General features: G+C 44.6%; 1 protein-coding gene across 3 annotated transcripts in view; it reads left to right on the forward strand.

The window, feature by feature from the left end:
• CRY1 (cryptochrome circadian regulator 1) overlaps positions 1-20711 on the forward strand; it is a 79551-nt gene that overhangs the window by 57526 nt on the left and 1314 nt on the right. For 2 of the 3 annotated variants that reach the window (XM_067559378.1, XM_067559380.1), the window contains exons 8-13: positions 3811-3962; positions 4071-4273; positions 5026-5127; positions 7142-7237; positions 8442-8513; positions 8596-8700. In XM_067559378.1, the coding sequence (XP_067415479.1) occupies positions 3811-3962; positions 4071-4273; positions 5026-5127; positions 7142-7237; positions 8442-8513; positions 8596-8696 (726 nt within the window). In that variant the 3' untranslated portion in view covers positions 8697-8700. Of the gene's footprint in view, positions 1-3810; positions 3963-4070; positions 4274-5025; positions 5128-7141; positions 7238-8441; positions 8514-8595; positions 8701-18629; positions 18672-20711 lie in introns of all 3 variants that reach the window. The other variant, XM_067559379.1, reaches the window with a different exon arrangement.

Consider the following 20711-nt stretch of genomic DNA (forward strand, 5'->3'; position numbering starts at 1 on the left):
GCTGTAACTACATCTGTGTTTTTTAATAAACATATTGAGATATGCAAAGCTGCTACATGGAGATTGTTTCACACTTGCATAAAGCACGCCCAGTTTGATAGAATGGTACTCCAATCCTTGTTTAGTTAGAACTCTGCAACCCTGCATCCAGTTTACTGTACTGCTTACGAGACTATCCCAAAAGTGGGAATATGCAGTAGAAACTCGAAGAAATTAAGGTTACTTACTTGTAGCTGGAGTTCATCAAGATGGACTCTGTATATTCATGCTCCCCAACCACCTTCCTGGCTCCTGCAGTATCCAAATTAAAATATCTTGGGTTTTCTGCTCTAGCAGTGAAAGGAACTGAGGGGGCAATGGTGCCATGTCACCCTCGGAATGTTCTCAAATGCTAGACAGGTAGGATGGGAGTACTGGTGCCTACTGGGCACTGCTACTAGAAGGTTCTACCATCCTGCACTGATCAGCATGAGTCCCAAGAATATGAATATATAAAGTCCATCTCGAAGAACTCAAGGTTACAAACTTGTAACTGCATATGTCAAAGCTGTTAAACTCTAGAACTTTTTAGAACAAGTAATTAATTATTAAATGTTAACTGCCCACTTCACCTTGAATGGTCTCTTGCAACGTTACCTTCTTATGCATAACAATTTATTCCCCTTGTATTTTTAGCTGTGACAGTGAGTACCTTTCCCAGACCTGAAAAAGAGCTCTGTGTAAGCTCAAAAGCTTTTCTCTTTCACTAACAGAAGTGATCCAATAAAAGAGATTACCTCACCCACCTTGTCTTTCTAATTTTTAAATTAATTATTAAGTTAATTGAAACAGCTTTTAGAGCTTTTTGGAAGATAACTTTCCCATAGAAAGCATTAGGAAGTTCAGGTAGCTTTCTAGAAGAGCGCACACGGAGTTAACTGGGAAAGAAAATTTCACCCCGACCAGAGACAGTGTGGCCTAGTAGATAGAGCACAATACAGGAATTGAGGGGACCAAGGTCCTATTCCTAGCTCTGCCAGTGGCCTATTTAGGTAACTTTGAACAAGTTACTTCATCGCTCTATGCCTCGGTTTCTCCCTATAAAATGGGGATGAGACTGACCCTCCTTTGTAAAACACTTTGAGATCTACTGGTGAAAAGTGATATGTAAGAGCTAGGTGGTATTATTATCATCTGCCAAAAATCCCTGATTGAATTTGGCCTGTCACACACCTGAAAAACATTGGAGCCACAACCTCTGACAACATCCGGATCTCTTGTGGCTGGTAAAAGCCAATGAAGAATAACTATGCCCACAACTAACGGAAATAACGCACAGAGACACACACCTCCCAAAATCCTTGAAAAATGCCATTTGTCTAATCCTCAAGAAGCCAACACTGCCATGAAGCTTTCTCCAACTTCCATCCCATTTCTGACATCCCATTCTTGGACAAAATAATTTAAAAAGTATTAACCATCAAATTCCAACAACACATGTCCTCAGCCAACATCCCCACTATGACCATACCTGATTTTGTCCTTTTTTCCCCATGACTGTTCTGTGAATTTTGTTTAATTTTACTGTGACAAATTCATATCCATAGTGATGGGCAATTGCTCCAGAGGGAACCACATGATCCCTGCTTTTGTTCAATATCTGCATGGGACTACGGGAGGGGAGAGAGATGCCATGGACTTAGCTGCCGACAGGATGCTGATGACATTCAATCATATATCTCATTCTCATCTTCTGCAAACATCAATACTACTAAAAATGTGAGAGTGCCTACTGGAAAATAGCTCTTTGATGAAGAGCACCTAGCTCAAGCTGAAGTGATGCTGGTTGGAAAAGGGAACGTTTCGAAGAGCTGGCCAATATGTTCTCTCCACCTTCAATCAAAGGCATACAGCCACCATTTGTCAAAGTGGTGCAAAGCACCAGGGTCCTGTCTGACGCCTCACTAAGCTTGCATGACTAGGTAGCATCTGTTTCCAAAAATGCCCTCTTTCACTTCCAGCTTGCTTGGACACTTGGGAAGGAAGGGAGAGGACCTGGCTACAGTAAACCACAAATTTGTTACCTCCTAACAGGATTATTGTAACCCATATTTGAAGCTGAACATGATGCATAGTCTCCAGTGGATAAAGAATACAGCTACTCACCGTCTCCATGGCTCAGGTCACCATGAGCACATCAGATCTGTGCTCAAGTCCCTCCACTGTCTTCCAGTTGGCTTCCAATGGCAATTTAAGGTCTTGTTCCTAATTTTCAGAGCAGTTAATGGATCAGACCTCAAAGACTGAATTTCAGTTTTTGAACCAATGTGACAGTTGTGCTTCTCTGAGGCAATGCAGATCACAAAGTCCAAGATGAAGCATTCTCTGTTGAGGGGAAATCCAACTGTGGAACTGTCTACCAGAGGGAATCAGGTGAATCCAGAGTCTGACCATCTCTAGGAAACATTGCAAAGTCTTCCTCCTCGAGAAATTCTTTCCACCATAAATGATGCTTACAATCTGAACAACTCCTTTATTTCTTCCTTCCACCCTCCACCCCTAAAACCTCCTACCCTGAGCGGGGTTTTGATCCCATAAAGAAGGAAGTGTCAGAGACTCCATGAAGTCCACTAAGGACTTCACTATTGATTTTATATAGAGGACAGTTGTATACTATCGTGATAGGTGACAGTATAAAACTAAGACAGATAAAACATTGATCCCCCTTAGTTTGCATTATCGTATTGCCAAGATGAATTTTCTTGTTTAATAGCCTTTATTAGATTTAATACTTGCTTTAATTATTTTACTGATGTATTCTTCTCTGTAATTATATGTATAATCAGAATCTCTTAGTAATATGTATAGTTTTTCTTTAAATTTACTGGATGTAAGGATTTAAAAAAATGTGCAAATCACTTTTTAACTAATTGTAGTTTGCTGATTAAAAAACATCCAGCATGCTCCCTCTGCTACGGCTAATGTTGCCTCATAGAAATCTGCAGAGCTGCTACCTTGATTTCTGCGCACACACCTAGACAGCACTGTTCTCTTGACTTGGCATCTAAATGGGATGTTTACTTTGGGATGCATTTCTGCAATTCTTGTGGGTTTTTTTTTTTTTTTTTTTTAATTAAAACTCCTCAGCCCACCTTGTTTGGAGATTGTACAATTTGTTGGAGTCTAGAAATGGAAATATGCAAATCCTACTTCATAGTAACTGGGGGTTATTCAAGAGTGATGCCTCTGAATTTCAGAATGCTGGAGCCCCACAGACTAATTGTAACCTTGGTTCAAAACATTTCCTGCACTTGTGTGTCTCCAGCACTAATTCCAGAAGGTTTCCAAAGCTCACAAGTGAAGAGTCACAAGTATATGATATGCAGAGGCAACACTCTTAAGAGACCACATTTACTGTGGTAAGTATTTGTGTTTCAGCCATCCTGAAACTTCTTTTCAAATAAAAATGGCCCCAGTTGTTCCAGCTATTCTTTCAGGGATTTTTAAGGATGCATTTGTGCAAAAGTATGTCCAACGTCTGTGCTGTAGAATCCGCTGAAAGCCCAGAAGACTGGGATCCACAGTGCAGAAACCAGACATACCTCTTTTCCACCAGTCCACTTGAGTGGACTTTAAAGAAGTATTTGTGTAAGTATTTGTTGAGCACTCTTTGGATGTTACCAAGTCTGAATAAATGTCAGAAAAGATAGGATTTCAACATTTAAGAGCACGGTTTCCTGTACTGACATCTTGATAGCTGAGCAATGTGTAGAAGTGTTTGTGGAAAAGATTTAACACAGTTAGACTAATTTGGTACTGTTATTTCTCAAGGTGTTTGAAGAATTGCTGCTTGATGCAGATTGGAGTGTAAATGCTGGAAGCTGGATGTGGCTCTCCTGTAGTTCATTTTTTCAGCAGTTTTTTCACTGCTACTGTCCTGTGGGTTTTGGCAGAAGAACTGATCCTAATGGGGACTATATCAGGTAATCTGATATACAATCCACCCCATAAATATTGTAAAATCATCATTGAAGTTGCCTGAGCTTTAAATAGCTATGTGTTTTAAACTGTATTTTTTTTTCCCTTTAAAGACGTTATTTGCCTATACTTAGAGGTTTCCCTGCAAAATACATATACGATCCTTGGAATGCCCCAGAAAGCATCCAGAAGGCTGCAAAATGTGTAATAGGAGTTAATTATCCTAAACCAATGGTAAATCATGCAGAAGCAAGCCGTCTGAATATTGAGAGGATGAAACAAATCTACCAGCAGCTTTCACGATACAGAGGATTGGGTATGACTGTAGTCTACTTCACGTATTTATCTGAAGATTTATCTCCCCTTCAAGCCATAGATGTAACAACCTGTTCTGTAGCGATGGGGGCCAGGTGTGAGCCTAGTGTCAGTGGTAGCCTAGTTAATCAGCAAAAGCAGATTATAAAAGCAATGTATCCCTCAAATGCTTTTCTTTTCCCTGTCACTCAACTCTTCCCAGCCCTTTGCAGCGCATCTGGTCTTCACCTGCCTAGGAAATTAGTCCTGAGGTTTCTTTTAAAAACATGTCTTCTCCAGAGCATCAGATTAGTCTTGTACAGATTAGTTTTACTACCAGATAGAACTACTGCTTGAAAAAGTTACAGTGGAAAAAGCCTTGCAACCTTAACTATACAATCTGCTATTCACAAACACAGTGGTTTATCTTGAGAAATTAATTGTAACCCTTTTGTTACATTCTTTCCATCTATTTAAAAAAGTCCACTTCTCCCACTGTTGTGCAGCATGTGCATTTGTTGACACCTGCCTGTCCAAATACTGTAGGTATTCCAGGGATGTGGCGCGTGTGCATAGATATGAGGTCACTTCTTATGTCTTTTGCACTAAAATGCACCATATCCCAATATACAGTAGAGGAAAAAAAAATTCTCACTGATAAAGTTAAACCACTAAAGAAAATATTGTTGGGAGTCAAGGGAAGATGTATATTGTATCAGAATGTATTTGCTTGTTTCAATATTGTTGGCAATGAATTTTGTTTCCTTGATTTAGGTCTTCTTGCAACTGTGCCTTCTAACCCAAATGGAAATGGAAATGGTGCCCTAATGGGATATTCACCAGGAGAAAACATCTCTGGTTGTAGCAGTGCAGGTGGTAAGTAAAATCTCCTGTTTGACAAAAATATTGGAACTGAGAAGTTGCACAAACTCCTTAAAGGAGCCCTCTAGCATGATATTGTGTAGAAACAGCTACCCTCAAGAAAACAGTTTTGTGAAAACTGCTCTTAATAATGTTTTCAAATCCACTCCTCCATCATTGCTAATTTTTGCATGATTATATAAATGCTGATAGCTCATCTGAAGAATAGGTACAGTCAGCATAAGTCAGTAAAACTTTAGAAAGAAATGTTCTAATCCTTGTAAAAATATTAATACATTAGAAACAATTGTCCAAAATATTTGTACATTTATTTTCCCCTTAGGAATCTGCTACCTTGTGACAGTGGTAACATAATAGATTAAATCAGACTGTAAACTCTTTGAAGCAAGGCCCATCTTTGCTATATTTGTACCATTTCTAGTACTTTGGGGACTGGATACTCTAGTCACCATCACAATACAAATGATGGTAAAATACCCCAAACATACCTACAATACCCAATGTATAACTTTTTAATTGGGTTTTAATGAAAAATATTTTTAGCCTACAAACATTCATTGTTAGTATTTTATATACAGAATTTAGGGGATACAAGGTTTTAAAAAAATGTTCTGAAACTTGAACATCAAAAGCTAAACTTTCAAAGGGACTTCAGTCCAACATCCAAAATTGAGAGTACAATTTTGCATTATCAAATTCTTATGTACACAATACTCCTGGGGGAATTCTGCACCACTGTGCGTGTGCAGAGTTCATGTCCCATGCAGATTTCTTCGCTTCCCTGCAGAAAAATTACTTTCTGACAGGAAAGCAAAGGGAAGCCTCAAGAGCAGTCACGCACCCCACCCCACCAGTGCGGGTATGTTGTTTTGGGTGTCTGGAGCAGCAAGCGGAGAGGTGAATCACTGGGGGGGGGACGGATTGGGGACATCCCAGCTGGTGCTGGGTCAGACCCACCCCACATTTGCACAACCCCTGTGCATCTGGATCCACCGAGACCCTGCCCCCTGCTGAGCTGAGCCCCCCGCTGAGCCCCACCCCCCACACTTGGTCTTCTGTAGCCCCACCCCCATTGGTGGCTCCTGCCTTGCACTGGGCTCAGCTGCTAGTCCAGGCTGGGTTGGGGATGGAGGAGGAGCGCACTCCTCCCCCCCAATCTCTCTCACCTCTGTACCCCCATTCCCTCTGCTTCTTGCCCCCATCGCTCCTCACATGGAGAGAGGGATCACTGTACAGGAAGCTACTCCCCTATCTATCCAACCCCCATGCATCTGGACCTCCCTATATCTAGACTCCCCACCGAACCCCACCCCCTCCTGCGTTCAGACCCTTGTCAAGTCCCTCCCCCCGGCATCCAGACTCCTGCCCCCTGCTGAGCCCCACTCCCTGCATCCAGAGCCCCACCCCCACACTCGAACCCCCAACCAGATCAGCCCCACCCCATGAGCCTCCCACACCTGGACCCCCACCTCACTTTGCCCCAACTAGCTACACTCCACTCCCCCGGCTGAGCCCCAATCACCTTCATCTGCCTGCAGAGTCCCATTGCCCCTACGCTTGAACCCTTCCCTCCTCCCCTCCCCCCACAAACCCCTGTGCATCCAGATCCCCCCTGCACTCGGACCCACCCAGCTGCCCGTACCCGGACTACCCCACACCTGGATTCCCCACACACACACATACTAAACCTCTCCCACTTGGATCCTGCTGGGCTGAGCCTGCCTACACAGAGATCTGAATTTATATGAGCAAAACCTTGGACATATAAACTTTTTCCCCATAATTTTAGACATAATGTTTAAAAAAATCTTCAAAAATTTGACCTTACAGAACCCTTTCTAACTTTAGAATGCATATTCATTAATTCCCATTTTGTACAAAACGGTAAGTACATATTTCAAACAATTATAGACTTTAAAACATTACATTTAATTATTTATTAAATGTTCAATCTGTGCTGTATTCTATATTAAAAACATTAAAAAAAATAAAATGTCCTTTTTTTCAGGAGCTCAAATGGGAAGCAGTGATGGTCATACAGTGGGCATTCAGACATGTGCCCTAGGAGACTCACATGGGAGATCAAGTGGAATTCAGCAGCATGGTATTATTCAGTGAATAAAATGTGTTTGGAGAGATTCTCACCATTCTTGAGATTGTTAAAAGCCTAAACATCTTTTTTTTTTTTTCCTGATGACAGTAGAATTCTAAAATTGATCTTGGTTCACTTTTCTTTGTTGAAACATAAATGTGTAATGATCATCATTTAGCGTGACCTTAACTTGTGGCCTCAGATACAAACAGCTCTGTTGCCAGAATCAAGTTGTGGACAATAGTAGCTATATTTGTTTCGGGGATTGGGATATTTTACAATAGTCTTTGGAAGGATACTAGCACAAAAATCAGAGGTCTCTTTTTGTCTCCTGTTACAAATAACACCTAAGACAATGACAATTGAAAGAGCTTGGATGAAGTAAAATTTTCATGTTTACTTGGTGCATTTGACAGCAATTTGTGTATAGTCCGTTTCCTTTCCAATATAGTCAATCAACTTCCACTGTTTGTGTGGGTATTTTTACACAACAGGCAGGAGGAATATTTTTTTAGAGAGCTAGATGTCTCAGTACAGTTCCTGTCAAACAGGTGTCCACATCACAAAATCATTACCAGAACTGGCATGAGTTGGCCTCCCATTGCAATCTCAGCAGATGTCAAGGGTTGACTGAACAGACATGCAGACAGGACTTCATTTTTACTCCTTACAGCCCTCCAGAACATGGCTAAAGCAAATGTTTGGGAAGAATAGGAAAACTTGCTCTTGCTTCTGAAGTACATGTTCTGTAGATAGAGGATTCCAGTGTCAAGGACTGTCAGGCAATTTACATGAAACAGAAAATTTTGGTTCATGACTGAAGCTTCTAGGTGTTTTGATCATACAAATAATAGATGAGGAGGCGGAGGATAATGAAGTAATTTTTTTAAATGTGCTTTCATATTCTCCCAGTTTATTTGTGTTGCTGACTCGTGCTGGCTTAATAGAGTAGTATAAAGGACGAGGCGATTAGGTGGTGCCAAAACTATAGTGTGTGTGGGGGAGGAAACAGATTTTTGTCTTAAGAGAGAACTTTTTAGTACAAATATTTTTCTGCCAACAAGAATGATTTCTGGCTAGACTTCCCTGTATTTTGGAGTTCAGGGTTTGGCTCTCCTTGTTCATACACAAGCTTAACGGATACAGGCGTAAAACTGTAACAAATAAAAGGAAAATACAGAAATGATCTAAGTAAACGTGTACTGTATTTTAACAGGTTATTCTCAAGGGAGCAGTATTTTACATTATGCCCATGGAGACAACCAGCAATCACATTTACTACAACAAGGTGACTTATGTTTTAAAAGATGTCATTGGATACATAAAAAACAAAATAGTTTCTCAAGTTAGGTGTTGATTTCAATTTACAGGAAGAACAGGAAGCACTGGCATCAGCACTGGGAAACGCCCAAATCCGGAAAAGGAAACTCGGAGCTTTGGATCAAAAGTCCAGCGACAGAGCACTAATTAGATTGGTAAGAAATGAGAACTCTAAAACATCTTATTAATGAGCTAAATCACTATATAGTGTTTGCGTCCATTAATGTACAGCAGGCATGTCATCGCATGGTGTAAAGGGGAGCAAATATACATGACTACTGACAAAATGTTGCTGAGAAAGAACAACAGCTATGCTCTGCTTTCTTGTGCACACAGTTGTGGAGGGAGTAGGATGGCCAAAAAGGAAGCTCTTCATTGAGTGCTGGTCTCTGTGTATATTCTGTTGTGGGTGCACCTGCACCTTAGACTGGAGAATTTTTGCAAGCAGTGTCCATAGGTCAGCGCCTGTACCCCTACTCTCCTTGTGCTTCTGCATCGAGTGTATAAGGGGTGGGGAGGACTGACTGCCTCTTCGGTTTCTTCTTACTGCCACATGGCCTGAATCTGAGCTGCCAGTGTCCAGAGCTGCTGCTTTCTCTTCAGCCTCATCCTTCAAACCTGTAACTATTTCGAAGTTTATCAGTTTTATCTTTAGTGCACTTAATGTTTTTAATAGTTCTGTTAGTATAACTAGTGGATAGTTAAAATCCCTTCCCTGGGGACTCATGCGCATGCCAGTATGGAAATTAGATTATGCCTAGATTATCTGACTTTAAAAGCTGCATCTCCTGTCCTTGCACCTTCCCAGTCAGCAGCAACCACCAGCGCTGCCTGTACTTCCTTGGGGAAGTGCCTCTCTCTTCTGCTGCAGTATGTCACTCCTTTCCTAGCAGACCCTACAGGCATGAGAATTCTAACTTAAAAAGCACCTCATGGAAAAGGCTATGAAGCCCCAATCAGACCCACGTCAGGGGAACCCCCACGTATGTTAGCCAGAATCATCAAGGAGCCTGCCTCCTAGTGTGAGGCCTGATACAGGAGCACAGGGGAATACGCCTATGGACTCTTGGTCAGGGGTTTCTCTCAGGAGCAGAGCATGCTCTCATAAGCATAAAAGCAGATTTCCCCCTCTACTCCTAAGTCGACTCCTAAGAGGACCGCTATCTCCCTGTCCAAGTCAGGCAAGTCTTCGTGCGCAGCTCCCAAAGACTCAGGACATCCTAAGTCCCAGAGCTATGATAAAAAGGTGCATAGGAGCAAAGCTATGCCACTATGGAACTCTGCACTGGCACTGCCTCTGCCGATGATACTGGCCAGGTTGAGAGACCGTGAATTACCAGTACCAACAAAGAGAACCCATCAAGAACCTCAGCTGCTGTACCGCCACAGTGCTGTATGCATTTGCCAGCTCAGAGCCTTCCTACATCAGCTCCATCTGTACGGTGCAACAGAACCCCATGCAGCCCTGAAATATACTGCACTCCAGAAGACATCTTTATACTCCCGAATTCACAATCTCCTGTGTTGTCTGAACTGATCTTCACCAAGGAGATTTTGATCCCTCCTCCCCCCCTCCTCCTTCTCTTAGCCCCAGGAGATGCAGTCTATGGGAGAAGTCTGTTCCCCATCCTGCCTACTAGCCATGATTTCCTTTGATGAAACGGATGGCATCCCTGATTGAGCTGAATTGTACCTTCCCATTGTCATGGGAATCAGATATACCAGAGGAATTGTCATTGCCTCCACCGAGGGAGATCAGTCCAGACAGGAGATCAAGAACTTCCTTGAATCAGCCTCCCCTACCTAAACCAGGACAGCCCTCCTCAGGACTGGTGGTACTCCATGTGTTGCGGAGCTCCCCAACCCACCTTCAACCCTTCTTATTGACCCTAGTGGAGTTCATGGGACCAATATGCATAATACTCAGCATCTCTGTGATCTAATAGGGAGTCATACCACCCTCCTCTCCAAGAGCAACCACAGTTTTCTCCTGAACCTACAGAAAAGAAAATCTTGTCAGCTCATAGTCTATCTTCCTCATCTTCCAATAAGGCAATTGCTCCAGTTCACTATCCCCTTCGGATGACTGTAGGCAATTCCAGGAACTGCTACAAAGGGTGGCAAAAGAGCTCCACATCTCCTTAGAGGAGGTCCGGGACACACAACATAAACTCTCAGACATCCTGCAATTCATGGGATTGAGCTGGCTAGCACTCCCTGGAAATGAAGCCATAATGGATTTGGCAAGAGCTGGCAACATGCACCCCTACACTCAACAGGGCTGAGAAACATTACTTTGTTCCAGCTAATGTGCAGTTTTTATTTACCCACCCAAATATCGAACTCTCTACCTGTTCAGGGTGCCACAGCAAGATCTAGACAGCAGCTTCAAGAGCCACCCTCACCAATAAGGAGGCCAAAAGTCTGACTTGCTGGGGAGGAAGGTGTTTACATCTACTAGCCTCCAGGTGTAGAATATCTAACTATCAAGTGCTGTTGGCTAATTATGATTTTCTGAATTATTCAAAGTTCCTAGATTTTAAGGACAAATTACCCCAGCAGAACAAGGCTCACTTTCAGCCCCTTAATGATGAAGGCAAGTTGGTAGCCAGAACATCATTATAATCTGCAGTTGATGCAGTTGACACTGCATCAAGATCAATGGCAACAGCCACTGTGATGCACCAATTTATAGCTGAGCTCTTCAGGGTTTCCCAGGAAAGTCCAGAACACCACAAAGAATTTGCCTTTTGATGAGATCAATCTTCTCAATGAAAGGACGGGATGAGTCTTTGTACTTATTAAAGGACTCCAGGGCAGTCCTCTGCTCCCAGAGGGGAGGGGAGGGGAGAGAGAGGGAGAGAGAGAGAGAGTGTTTGTCTGTCAGCACCAATGAGGAAATATCATAAGCAACCATACAAATCAAGGCCTATGCCTCAACTGTTTTACCATCAGTGTTTTTATGAACCACTTAGTAAAAGAGGATGCAAAGGCCATGATACCCTTCATCTTCCACTTCAACCACATAAAACCAAACCTCACCGCCTGGCCAAAATATACTTTTGACAAAGCACTCAGGAGTTGCAAACCACTGTTGATGTCAGCTCCACCCAATCCCCAAATCTCCTTTGGTGGCTGCCTACTACTCTGTTCCCACAACTGGACAGCAATAATAACAGACAGGTGCTAGATATCATCCATTCCATTCTTTCCCTACCCCTTCTAAAACTTCATTTCCTGTCTCTTTCTGGGGACCACTCTTTGAAGGGGATTCTCCTTTAGGAGGTAGAATCTTTCTCTCTCTCTCTTCTTCAACAGGGAGCAATTGAGCAAGTACATTTTCAACATCAGGGAAAAGAGTTCTTTTCAAAATATTGCCTAATTCCCAAAAAGAAAGGCGGATGGAGAACTGTTCTTAATCTGCAACAACTCAATGTTTTCATTTGCAAACTAAAATTCTGTATGGTTATATTGTCATCAATAATAACATCCCTGTAAAAGGACACATGGTTCACAATTCTTGATATGAATGATTGTACTTTCACATGGACATTCACACTTCCCACAGAAGATTCCTCAGGGTTATGGTGGATACAAGCCACTATCAGCACAGGGTGCTTCCATTTGGTCTAGCAACCGCTCCTAGGGTCTTCACCAAAGTGTTTTTAATAGTAGCAGCACAGTTCAGATGGAGCGGCTTCACCATCTTCCTGTATTTCAACAACTGACTTTGTGTTGGCAGGACATGCCTAGAAACCCTAGCATCAGTCTCATTGCTGCTTCATTTTCTGGCATCTGTAGGAGTCTTTGTAAACTTGGAAATGTCTACTCTGAGCAGACTAGAATTTATAGGAGCAACCTTAAATTCAGTCAAGGCAAGGATTTAGCTTCCTATGATCAGGTTTCATGCCATGAGCAACCTCATAGATCAGGTTACACACAATCCTCGAATATGATCTTGGATTTGCCTTTCTCTACTGAGAGATGTGGTATCATGTATTTATGTCACGCTGTTCACCAGAACCTGTTGCCTGCAGGCTTGACTGTGACTGGTATATTCACCAAGCAAAAATAGCATGAACCTCAGAGTGATCATTCTGACCAAGGTTAAGGCCCTCAGTAATTTGGTGGAAAGATCCTGAACAAGTGTGTGTAACATGGTTTCTTTCCTATCCCCCACACCCAACAAGACTATGATTACGGTTGGCTCTATGCTTGGCTGAGGAGCTCACATGGACAGTCACACTGTGTAGCTTAAAGACTGTTTTGTTGTTTTATATAGTTCTTTTATTAGTAAGTTGATAGTTAGTAGTCATAGTATAGTTAGCTTCCTGTCTACCCCATCGGGGGCTTACTACCTGCTGTGGGGGACTATGCCCCATTAAGCCAGTTTTAAGAACTGTGCTTCATTCCCGCCCTCCTTCTCCATGAGCAATGAGCACCAATGTTGTCTACTGCCTTGGTGAAGTCCACGTCATTGCCCGTTGCTCCATTTGCCTCTCCTTCCAGCCACAAACCTGTGAGGCTCGAGAACTCTTCGTAAGCACCTCATGGAGGAGGCAATGCGTCCACATGCACACTCTAGTGTGGCACCGGCAGACCCACTGGAGCACCCAGAATCACTAAGCACTTCTCCCGCCAGAGTGGCACTGACAAAAGCCCATCATGCTCATAAGAAGCACAGACATGGGTCATAAGGGCAGATCCCGCCTCTACATGCAGGGTTGACTCCCCGAACTATGTGAGGCTGGGCGATAATCTGGCCATACCGTCACTAAAGAAATCTAAGGCGGAACACAAGACTAAGCATTGCCATGACCAACTGGCGTCATCTTCTGCCTCGGTCACGGACCACTGCCAGAGCTTCCAGCTCCAGCCACTCAACCAGGTCTGTCTGGTCTCTCGTGCCCAGTACCATGCATGCCTGGCTGACAATCTCATCTCACACCCACAGCGGAGCTGCTTCTGCCCTTTGTGGGCTCCTTGCCATAGCACGGATTGTCTGGGATCATGCAACCTCCATCACCCAGTGGCTGAATCATTGCTCCTCTGTCAGCTGCCAACGCTGCAGCCTGGAATTTCATCACAGGCTCTACCCTCATGGCTGGCACCACCCTTCCCAGACCAGCCATCAGACTCCGAATGGTCCTCAGAACGGGGCGCTGCCTTTTCACCAGCACATTCATATAGTCCAGAACCTGATTGCCTGATTTACACACCAGCATGTGCACCACCCACTGAGCCTTGGTTCCAATACCCCCATGGGTCACTGGTGCATGTAGACCTGTATGCCTGGTCCTATTGGCACCATTGGGACCCCTGTCATGGCCACGTAGCATCACCACCTCCTCATTGTTGGCCCTTTCCTGTGTACAGTGATCCTCCCTTGGTCTATGAGGAAACATGGAACACCATCATGCCATCAGCACCACAGGCTGTCAGAACCACCAATCCTGACTGGAGCCGCCTCATCCCCAGATGAGTGCCTCAATCCCTCCCTCCACCCAGATGAGCATGGCCAGTACATGGACCTCCTGTGTTGCATGGCAACCCTCAATCTTTCAGCTGAGGATGTGAAGTACCCCCAGGATGAATTCCTGGACATCCTACAACCAGCAGGTCCCTCACGCATTGCACTCCCTATCCACAGTGAACTCCTGCAACCGCCCAGGCTGTCTGGCATGCCTTGGCATCCTGTATCCTGACACCCAAATGAGTAGAAAGGCGCTACTTTGTCCCAGCCAAAGACATTGACTTCCTTTTCACACACCCGCCACCCAACTCTCTTGTGATACAAGTGGCAACGGAGCGCACCTGACAGCATCATTTTAAGACCACTTGTCCAGATGGAGCGGCCTAAAAGCTGGACCTGATCGGGTGCAAAGTTTATTCATCAGAGGGCCTGCAATTCCATATTGCCAGCTACAGGCCATACTGGCAAGTATGACTGCCGCTTGTACTCTAAATTGGCAGAATTTCAAGCCTCACTTCTGGAGGATAAACAAGTGGAATTCAAGTCCCTCTTTGACAAGGGAAAACTAGTGGCCAAGGTCTCACTTCAGGCAGCAGCAGATGGGGCATCATGCTTCCTGGCATCAGGGGTGGTTCTTTGCAGGGACTCCTGGCTCCAGACTTTTGGTTTCCCTAAGGAGGTCCAAATTACCCTTAAGGATAACCAGAAACTTTTCAGCAGGAACACCGATGAGAGTCTTCTCTTGCGCAAAGGCTCTCATGCCATGCTTCGGTCCTTGCGTGTTTATACTCTGGCTCCAACTTGCTGCCAAAACCGGGCTTTCTTCCAACCTCGATATCCCACCCGACCTGCTTATCAACCCTGCCCTCTATGCCAGCAGGAACAGCCTCGCCACCACCACCACTTTCAATGACCTAGATATCCCACCACCTCTGCCTCTCCACTTTCCCACTGCACCCCTCCAAATAGCCCTTTTGACTCTTCCCTTGAGACCTGTGAACCCCTCTCCACTTCTCCTCCAGTCTCCCTGGTTATCTTTGGGGGCCATCTTGCTCTTTTTGCACACAGTTGGAGCAAGGTTATCACCGATCATTGAGTATTCGACATCATCCACCGAGGGTACCTCATAGAGTTTTCGCTTTCCTTCCTCGTCACCCTCCCCATGGGGGCCATAGAGCCCCATATCAACATGGCCTTCTCTAAAAGGAGGTGTATACCCTTCTCCGAAAGGACACCATAAAACATGTTCCATGCCAGTACTGTGGCCATGGCCTCTACTCCCCATGTGTCCTTATACCAAAAAAAGGAGTTGGTCTTCACCCCATTCTATATCCATAGGCATTAAACCGGTTTATCTGCAAGTTCTGTGTCCAAATCGTTACACTCCCCCAAATCATCTCCTCCCTATCCCCTGGAGCCTGGTTCGCAGCTCTCAGTATGAAGGATGAGTACTTCCATGTGGGCATCCATTCTGCCCATGGCAAATTCCTTCATGGTGGAACACATTCCCATTACCAATTCCATGTCCTTTCGGGATCACTATCGCCCCCTGCATTTTCACAAAGGTCTTCGCAGTAGTTGCGGCCTATATGAGACACTTAGGCCACTCCCTGTTTCCATACCTGGATGACTAGCTCCTAGTAGCATCATCCTGTGAACACGTCCTCATTACCATCCGTACACGATGAGATCTCTTCACCACCTGGGGTGTCTGCATCAAAGAGCACAAGTCTACCCTCATGGCTACCTGAGTGCTCATCTTTATAGGAGTGTGCTTGGGCTCCCTTGCAGGACAGGCCTTCCTCCTGACAGACCACTTCACTGCCCTCACATCCCTCATTGTGAAACAGCAATGTCATCCCTGCACATGCCTCCTACAGTTCCTTTCACTTCTGGGGCAGATGGCAGCACGCACCTCCGTCACTCCACATGCCCACCTCCACATGTGATGCCTTCACCTGTGGCTTCTCCCTGTGTACGATCCACAGATGGACCACCTCAACAAACTGGTCCTCCCTCTCAGGGTGGTGCAACTGGTCCAAAGCAATGGCAGGCATGCATTTCAACCATTCTATGCACCATACCACCCTCACCATGGACGCATCACTCATGGGTTGGGGCACTCACACAAAGGGCTATACGGCCCAAGGGCTCTGGTCCCCCAAAGAAGCAAGGATGCACACTAACATTCTAGAACTATGAGCTGTCCAGCACAAGCACTTCTGGCTCTCATCTGCTCCACACATGTGCAACTCCTCTTGGACAACATGACAGCTGTTGTATATATTAAAAAACAAGGCAAGGCTAGATCTCCGACCCTCTGTCTGGAGGCAATCCACCTATGGAACTGGTGTCTACGACACGACATCACACTTAATGCAGTTCATCTATCAGATACTGACGACAACCTTGCGGACACTCTCAGCTGCTCCTTTCGTTGCAACCATGAGTGGGAGCTTCATGACCCCACTGTTCAATCCATCTTCCGCCAATAGGGCAAACGATGCTGGGACCTTTTTGCGACAGCTACCAGTCACAAGCTTCCCCTCTTCTGCTCCAGAGGTGGTCTCAGGCAGGGGTTTCAAGGGGATGTGCTTCTCTTCCCCTGGATACCAGAACTATGATACACCTTCCCATCCATACTGCTTCTCTCACAAGTGCACTACAAAGTGAGGTGGAATCAAGGAGTCCTCATCCTCATAGCCCCCTTTTGGCCACACCAGTATTGGTTCACTGACCTTCACCTTTCAGCTTGTCCTCAAATCTGTCTCCCCCCTCTCTCAAATCTCATCACGCAACAACACGGTCAGCCCCACTACCGCAACCTGGACCCTCTTCACCTCACAGCCTGGTATTTGGATTGGGCTCATGAGTAGACAATGCGTGCTCCACACCTGTATCTCGTCCTTATACATAGCAGATGCCCAACTATCATAACAAGCTACCAATCCAAATGGAGATGGTGTGTAGGGGGTGATGGTTGCAGGACGCCCACACTGTGAACCATGTCCATACCAATTATCTCGACGATCTGCTCCACCTTCAACTTTCAGGCCTTGCTCACTCCACCAGTTGAGTCCACCTGGCAACACTCAGTGCTGTCCTCCCACCTATAGATGGCTTCTCTGCCTTCAGCCATCCAACTACTGCTCGATTCCTCCAAGGTCTCCTCAATATCTTCCCTTCAGTCCAGAAACCTACTCCCCCTTAAAGCCTCACTAGGCCATCCTTCAAGCACCCAGCCACTTGCTCCTTCACCCACCTCTCCATGAAGGTGATCTTTTTAGTGGCCATCACCTTTATTCAACAAGTCAGTGAACTGCAGCTATGATGGCTGACCCACCCTTTACTGTGTTGCACAAGGACAAAATCTCCCTACAACTCCATCCCAAGTTTCTCCCCAAGCTGGCCTCTCTGTTCCACCTTAAGTCATTCACTTCCCAGTCTTTTACCCAAAACCACGCACCTCCCCCAGGGAGTGTACATTACATTCACTTGACGTCTCTCATGTGCTGGCTTTTTATTTCCAACACATCCATGCTTTCCGAGCTTCGCCCAGACTCTTTCTCACAATAGCAGAACACTGCCAAGGCCGCGCTGTCTCCTCCCAACACCTCTCTAAATGGATCTCCCACTGCATCACAGAGTGTTACTTCTTTTCCTGAGTGTCTCCACTACTTGGCATCACTGCACTTCACAAGAACACAGGTATGGAATCCACATAGAGACCAGCATTCGAAGAAGGGGAGGTTACTTATTGTAACTGGAGGTTTTTCGAGACATGTGGTCCCTCTCTGGATTCCAAGTCCACCCCCCATTCTCTCTGCCCTGGGCTCTGTGGCTGTGGATAAGAAGGAACTGGAGGGGCATTGACTTGCACAGTTTCATAAGAACTTGGATGCACCATGTGGCCGATGCACACCTGAGTCAACAGATACTACTTGAAAGAGTTCCTGCTCATGGTGTGCATGCACACCCACATATGGAATTCAGGTAGGGATCTCACAACTCGAAGAACCTCCAGTTACAGTAAGTAACTTCCATTTACTTACCTGTATAGTAACTGTTGTTGGAGATGTGCTGTGCACACATACATTCCATGACCTTTCCACCTTCCCCACTGCTTTGGACATTACATACAATGGTGCAAAAGAATGGAGCGGAAAGCAGCAGGGATATCTTTACCTGAAGGCACGAGGAGATCAGGGAAGCATGCACCAATTAGTGGTACTGCTGCACTGAGCACACAAACACCAACAGAGGAACGTATATATTTTCAACACATCTTGAAGAACAACAATTACTATATAGATAAGTAATAATTTTTTCTCACTATGTTAGACTGACTATCCTCTTACTCTCAAGATCTTTCCCTTAGTTCGCGACAGGTTCACCTGGCACAATCAGCACGTGTCACCTGCCATCGGAGGGTGGGGGGAATAGAATTAAATCTTTATTCACCCACCAACAGCCAAGTTCCAGAAGGGTCTGATCAGAACCTTTCTGCCAGTAAGGAAACCAAACCCTCACTGGGACCTTAATTTAGTACTTTCCGGTCTCACTATGCCACCCTTGGAACTGACAACTATGTGTTCTATGTCTCATCTGTAGATAAATGTTGCCTTCCTCGTTGTCATCACCTTGGTTAGAAAGGTAGGTGAACTTGGGGTCTTAATGGCCACTGCATCATACACAACATCCCATAAGGACAAAATCTCTACATCCAACAACTTCATCCAAAATGCATTTCTAAAGTAGTTTAATCATTTCACATAAAACCAGTCAATTCATTTACCTGTGCCTTTCCAAAGCCCTATGTCTTTAGGGAGGAGAGGCAACTTAATTCACTCAATGAATGAGAAGCATGGTCATTGGTCATTTTACCTGCAGAGAACGAAACAAATTAGAAAAGTCACCTAGACTGTTCATTTCCATACCAGAGTGAGTTTGAAGTCAAGCTATATCTTCTCAGAGGATCTCTAGGTGTATCTTGCTCTGTTACTAGATGGCACAGCTTCCTCCCTCACATGGGGTAAAGACTTTACTGTGCAAGGGAACAAGCAGCTTCAGTAGCATCACTTCAAGAGGTGTTTGATTGGCATTTGCATGGTAACTACATGGTGTTCCATCTACACATTCATGAGGCATTACTCCTTGGTCCAAGATTCTGCCACTGCTGCATCCTTTGGGGCAGTGGTTCTGCAAGCAGCTATACCACCTGTGTCCTTGTACTTGCCTCCTCTCTGAGTACTGCTTGTCAGTTACCCATGGGGACCAGCACTCAAGAAAGAGAAGTTACTTACCTTGTTGTAACTGGAGTTCTTCAAGATGCGCGTTCCCTATCTGTATTCCACTACCCACCCTTCTTCCCCTCTGCTTCAGAGCTTGGCAAGATTCGCAGTAGAGAAGAAACTTCAGAGGCAGTTGTCTCACAATAGAGCAAAGGAAGAGGAAGGGTGCAGGCATGGACCAATGGACACTACTTGCAAAAATTCTCTGGTCTCAGGCAAATGGAGTTCATGCATACCCATAGTGGAATACATAAGAACCACATATCTTGAACTCCAGATAGAACAAGGTAAGTAATTTCCCTTTGTGGGGGATTCAGCATTGCATTGAGCTTTGGCAGTGGGACAGGGCTTCAGAAAGAAAAGCACTCCTTATGGATGTTGTAAGATGTGCATTTGACGCTCAACTCCTCCTAGATTCTCAGGCTCTGCATGGTTTCAAGGTCATGCCCTCTGTGTCATCTATACCACTGTTAATTTCTCTAAAAATTACATGCTATTCTTTCATGGTTTTTTTCCATGCTGTCATTGCAATATGTTTTTTACACTTTATGTTCCTTCGGTTCTTCCTGTGATGGGGAGAATTTAACTAAATAAAATGGGCCATAACTGCAAGTTTAATTCTTTGACAGCACTACAGTTAATTTTCTATGGTAAGATCTAATGCGACTTGAATCCAGTGTTACTGCATGTTGACACATCTTTACAAAGACATTGCAGTACTTGTTGAGACACTGTGCTGTGATTTCTGTGGCTCTGTGTCAAATTGTCAGTCTCCTCTTTCTTTATCTTCATCACCCTACTGGCTTCTTGAAGCATTGGAAGTGGAACCTAGACACCCTGCTCCATTTGCTGAGCGCTACACTTCCACCCCCTGCTGTCTTGCATATGTCAAGCAATTTGGATGTACTCCACTGAGTCCATCTAAGTTCATTCTTCGTAAAACTATGTACACTCTGAGGAACAACTTTGGACCCTTGTACTCTAGGGTTTGATGAGTGTATCTAAACTCCCAGACTAGGCATTACTGGTTTAAAAGTATAATCTCTATTATTTTGTAATCTGAAAGCAGTAAAATGGCTGCTGAGCTCCACTTGACTCTACCTATTGCTTGGTCTCTAATGCTGCAAATCACAACTGTATTGCAAAGAAAAAGAAATACTCTTTTAGGAATTTGCCTCTAGTTGTATAGATATTTGGAGGAGATAAATGAATTTGCATGAACCTGAATGAGAACCTATTGAAAGCAGTAATCTAGCTAGTCGTCATGTCCCAATGAATGAGGTGCTGTCCCCGTGGACAAGACACTGTATATACTATGGAACACTGATGGAAGGAGTTCTGCATGCCTCTTTTTCTACATCATGTTTTTCTGTAGCTGCTTATTGGACTCTCAACCACTCGG

Source organism: Emydura macquarii, unplaced genomic scaffold (assembly GCF_026122565.2).
Source record: "Emydura macquarii macquarii isolate MOO-44397 ecotype Brisbane River unplaced genomic scaffold, CSIRO-AGI_Emac_v2 contig_2205, whole genome shotgun sequence".
Lineage (NCBI taxonomy): Eukaryota > Metazoa > Chordata > Testudines > Chelidae > Emydura > Emydura macquarii.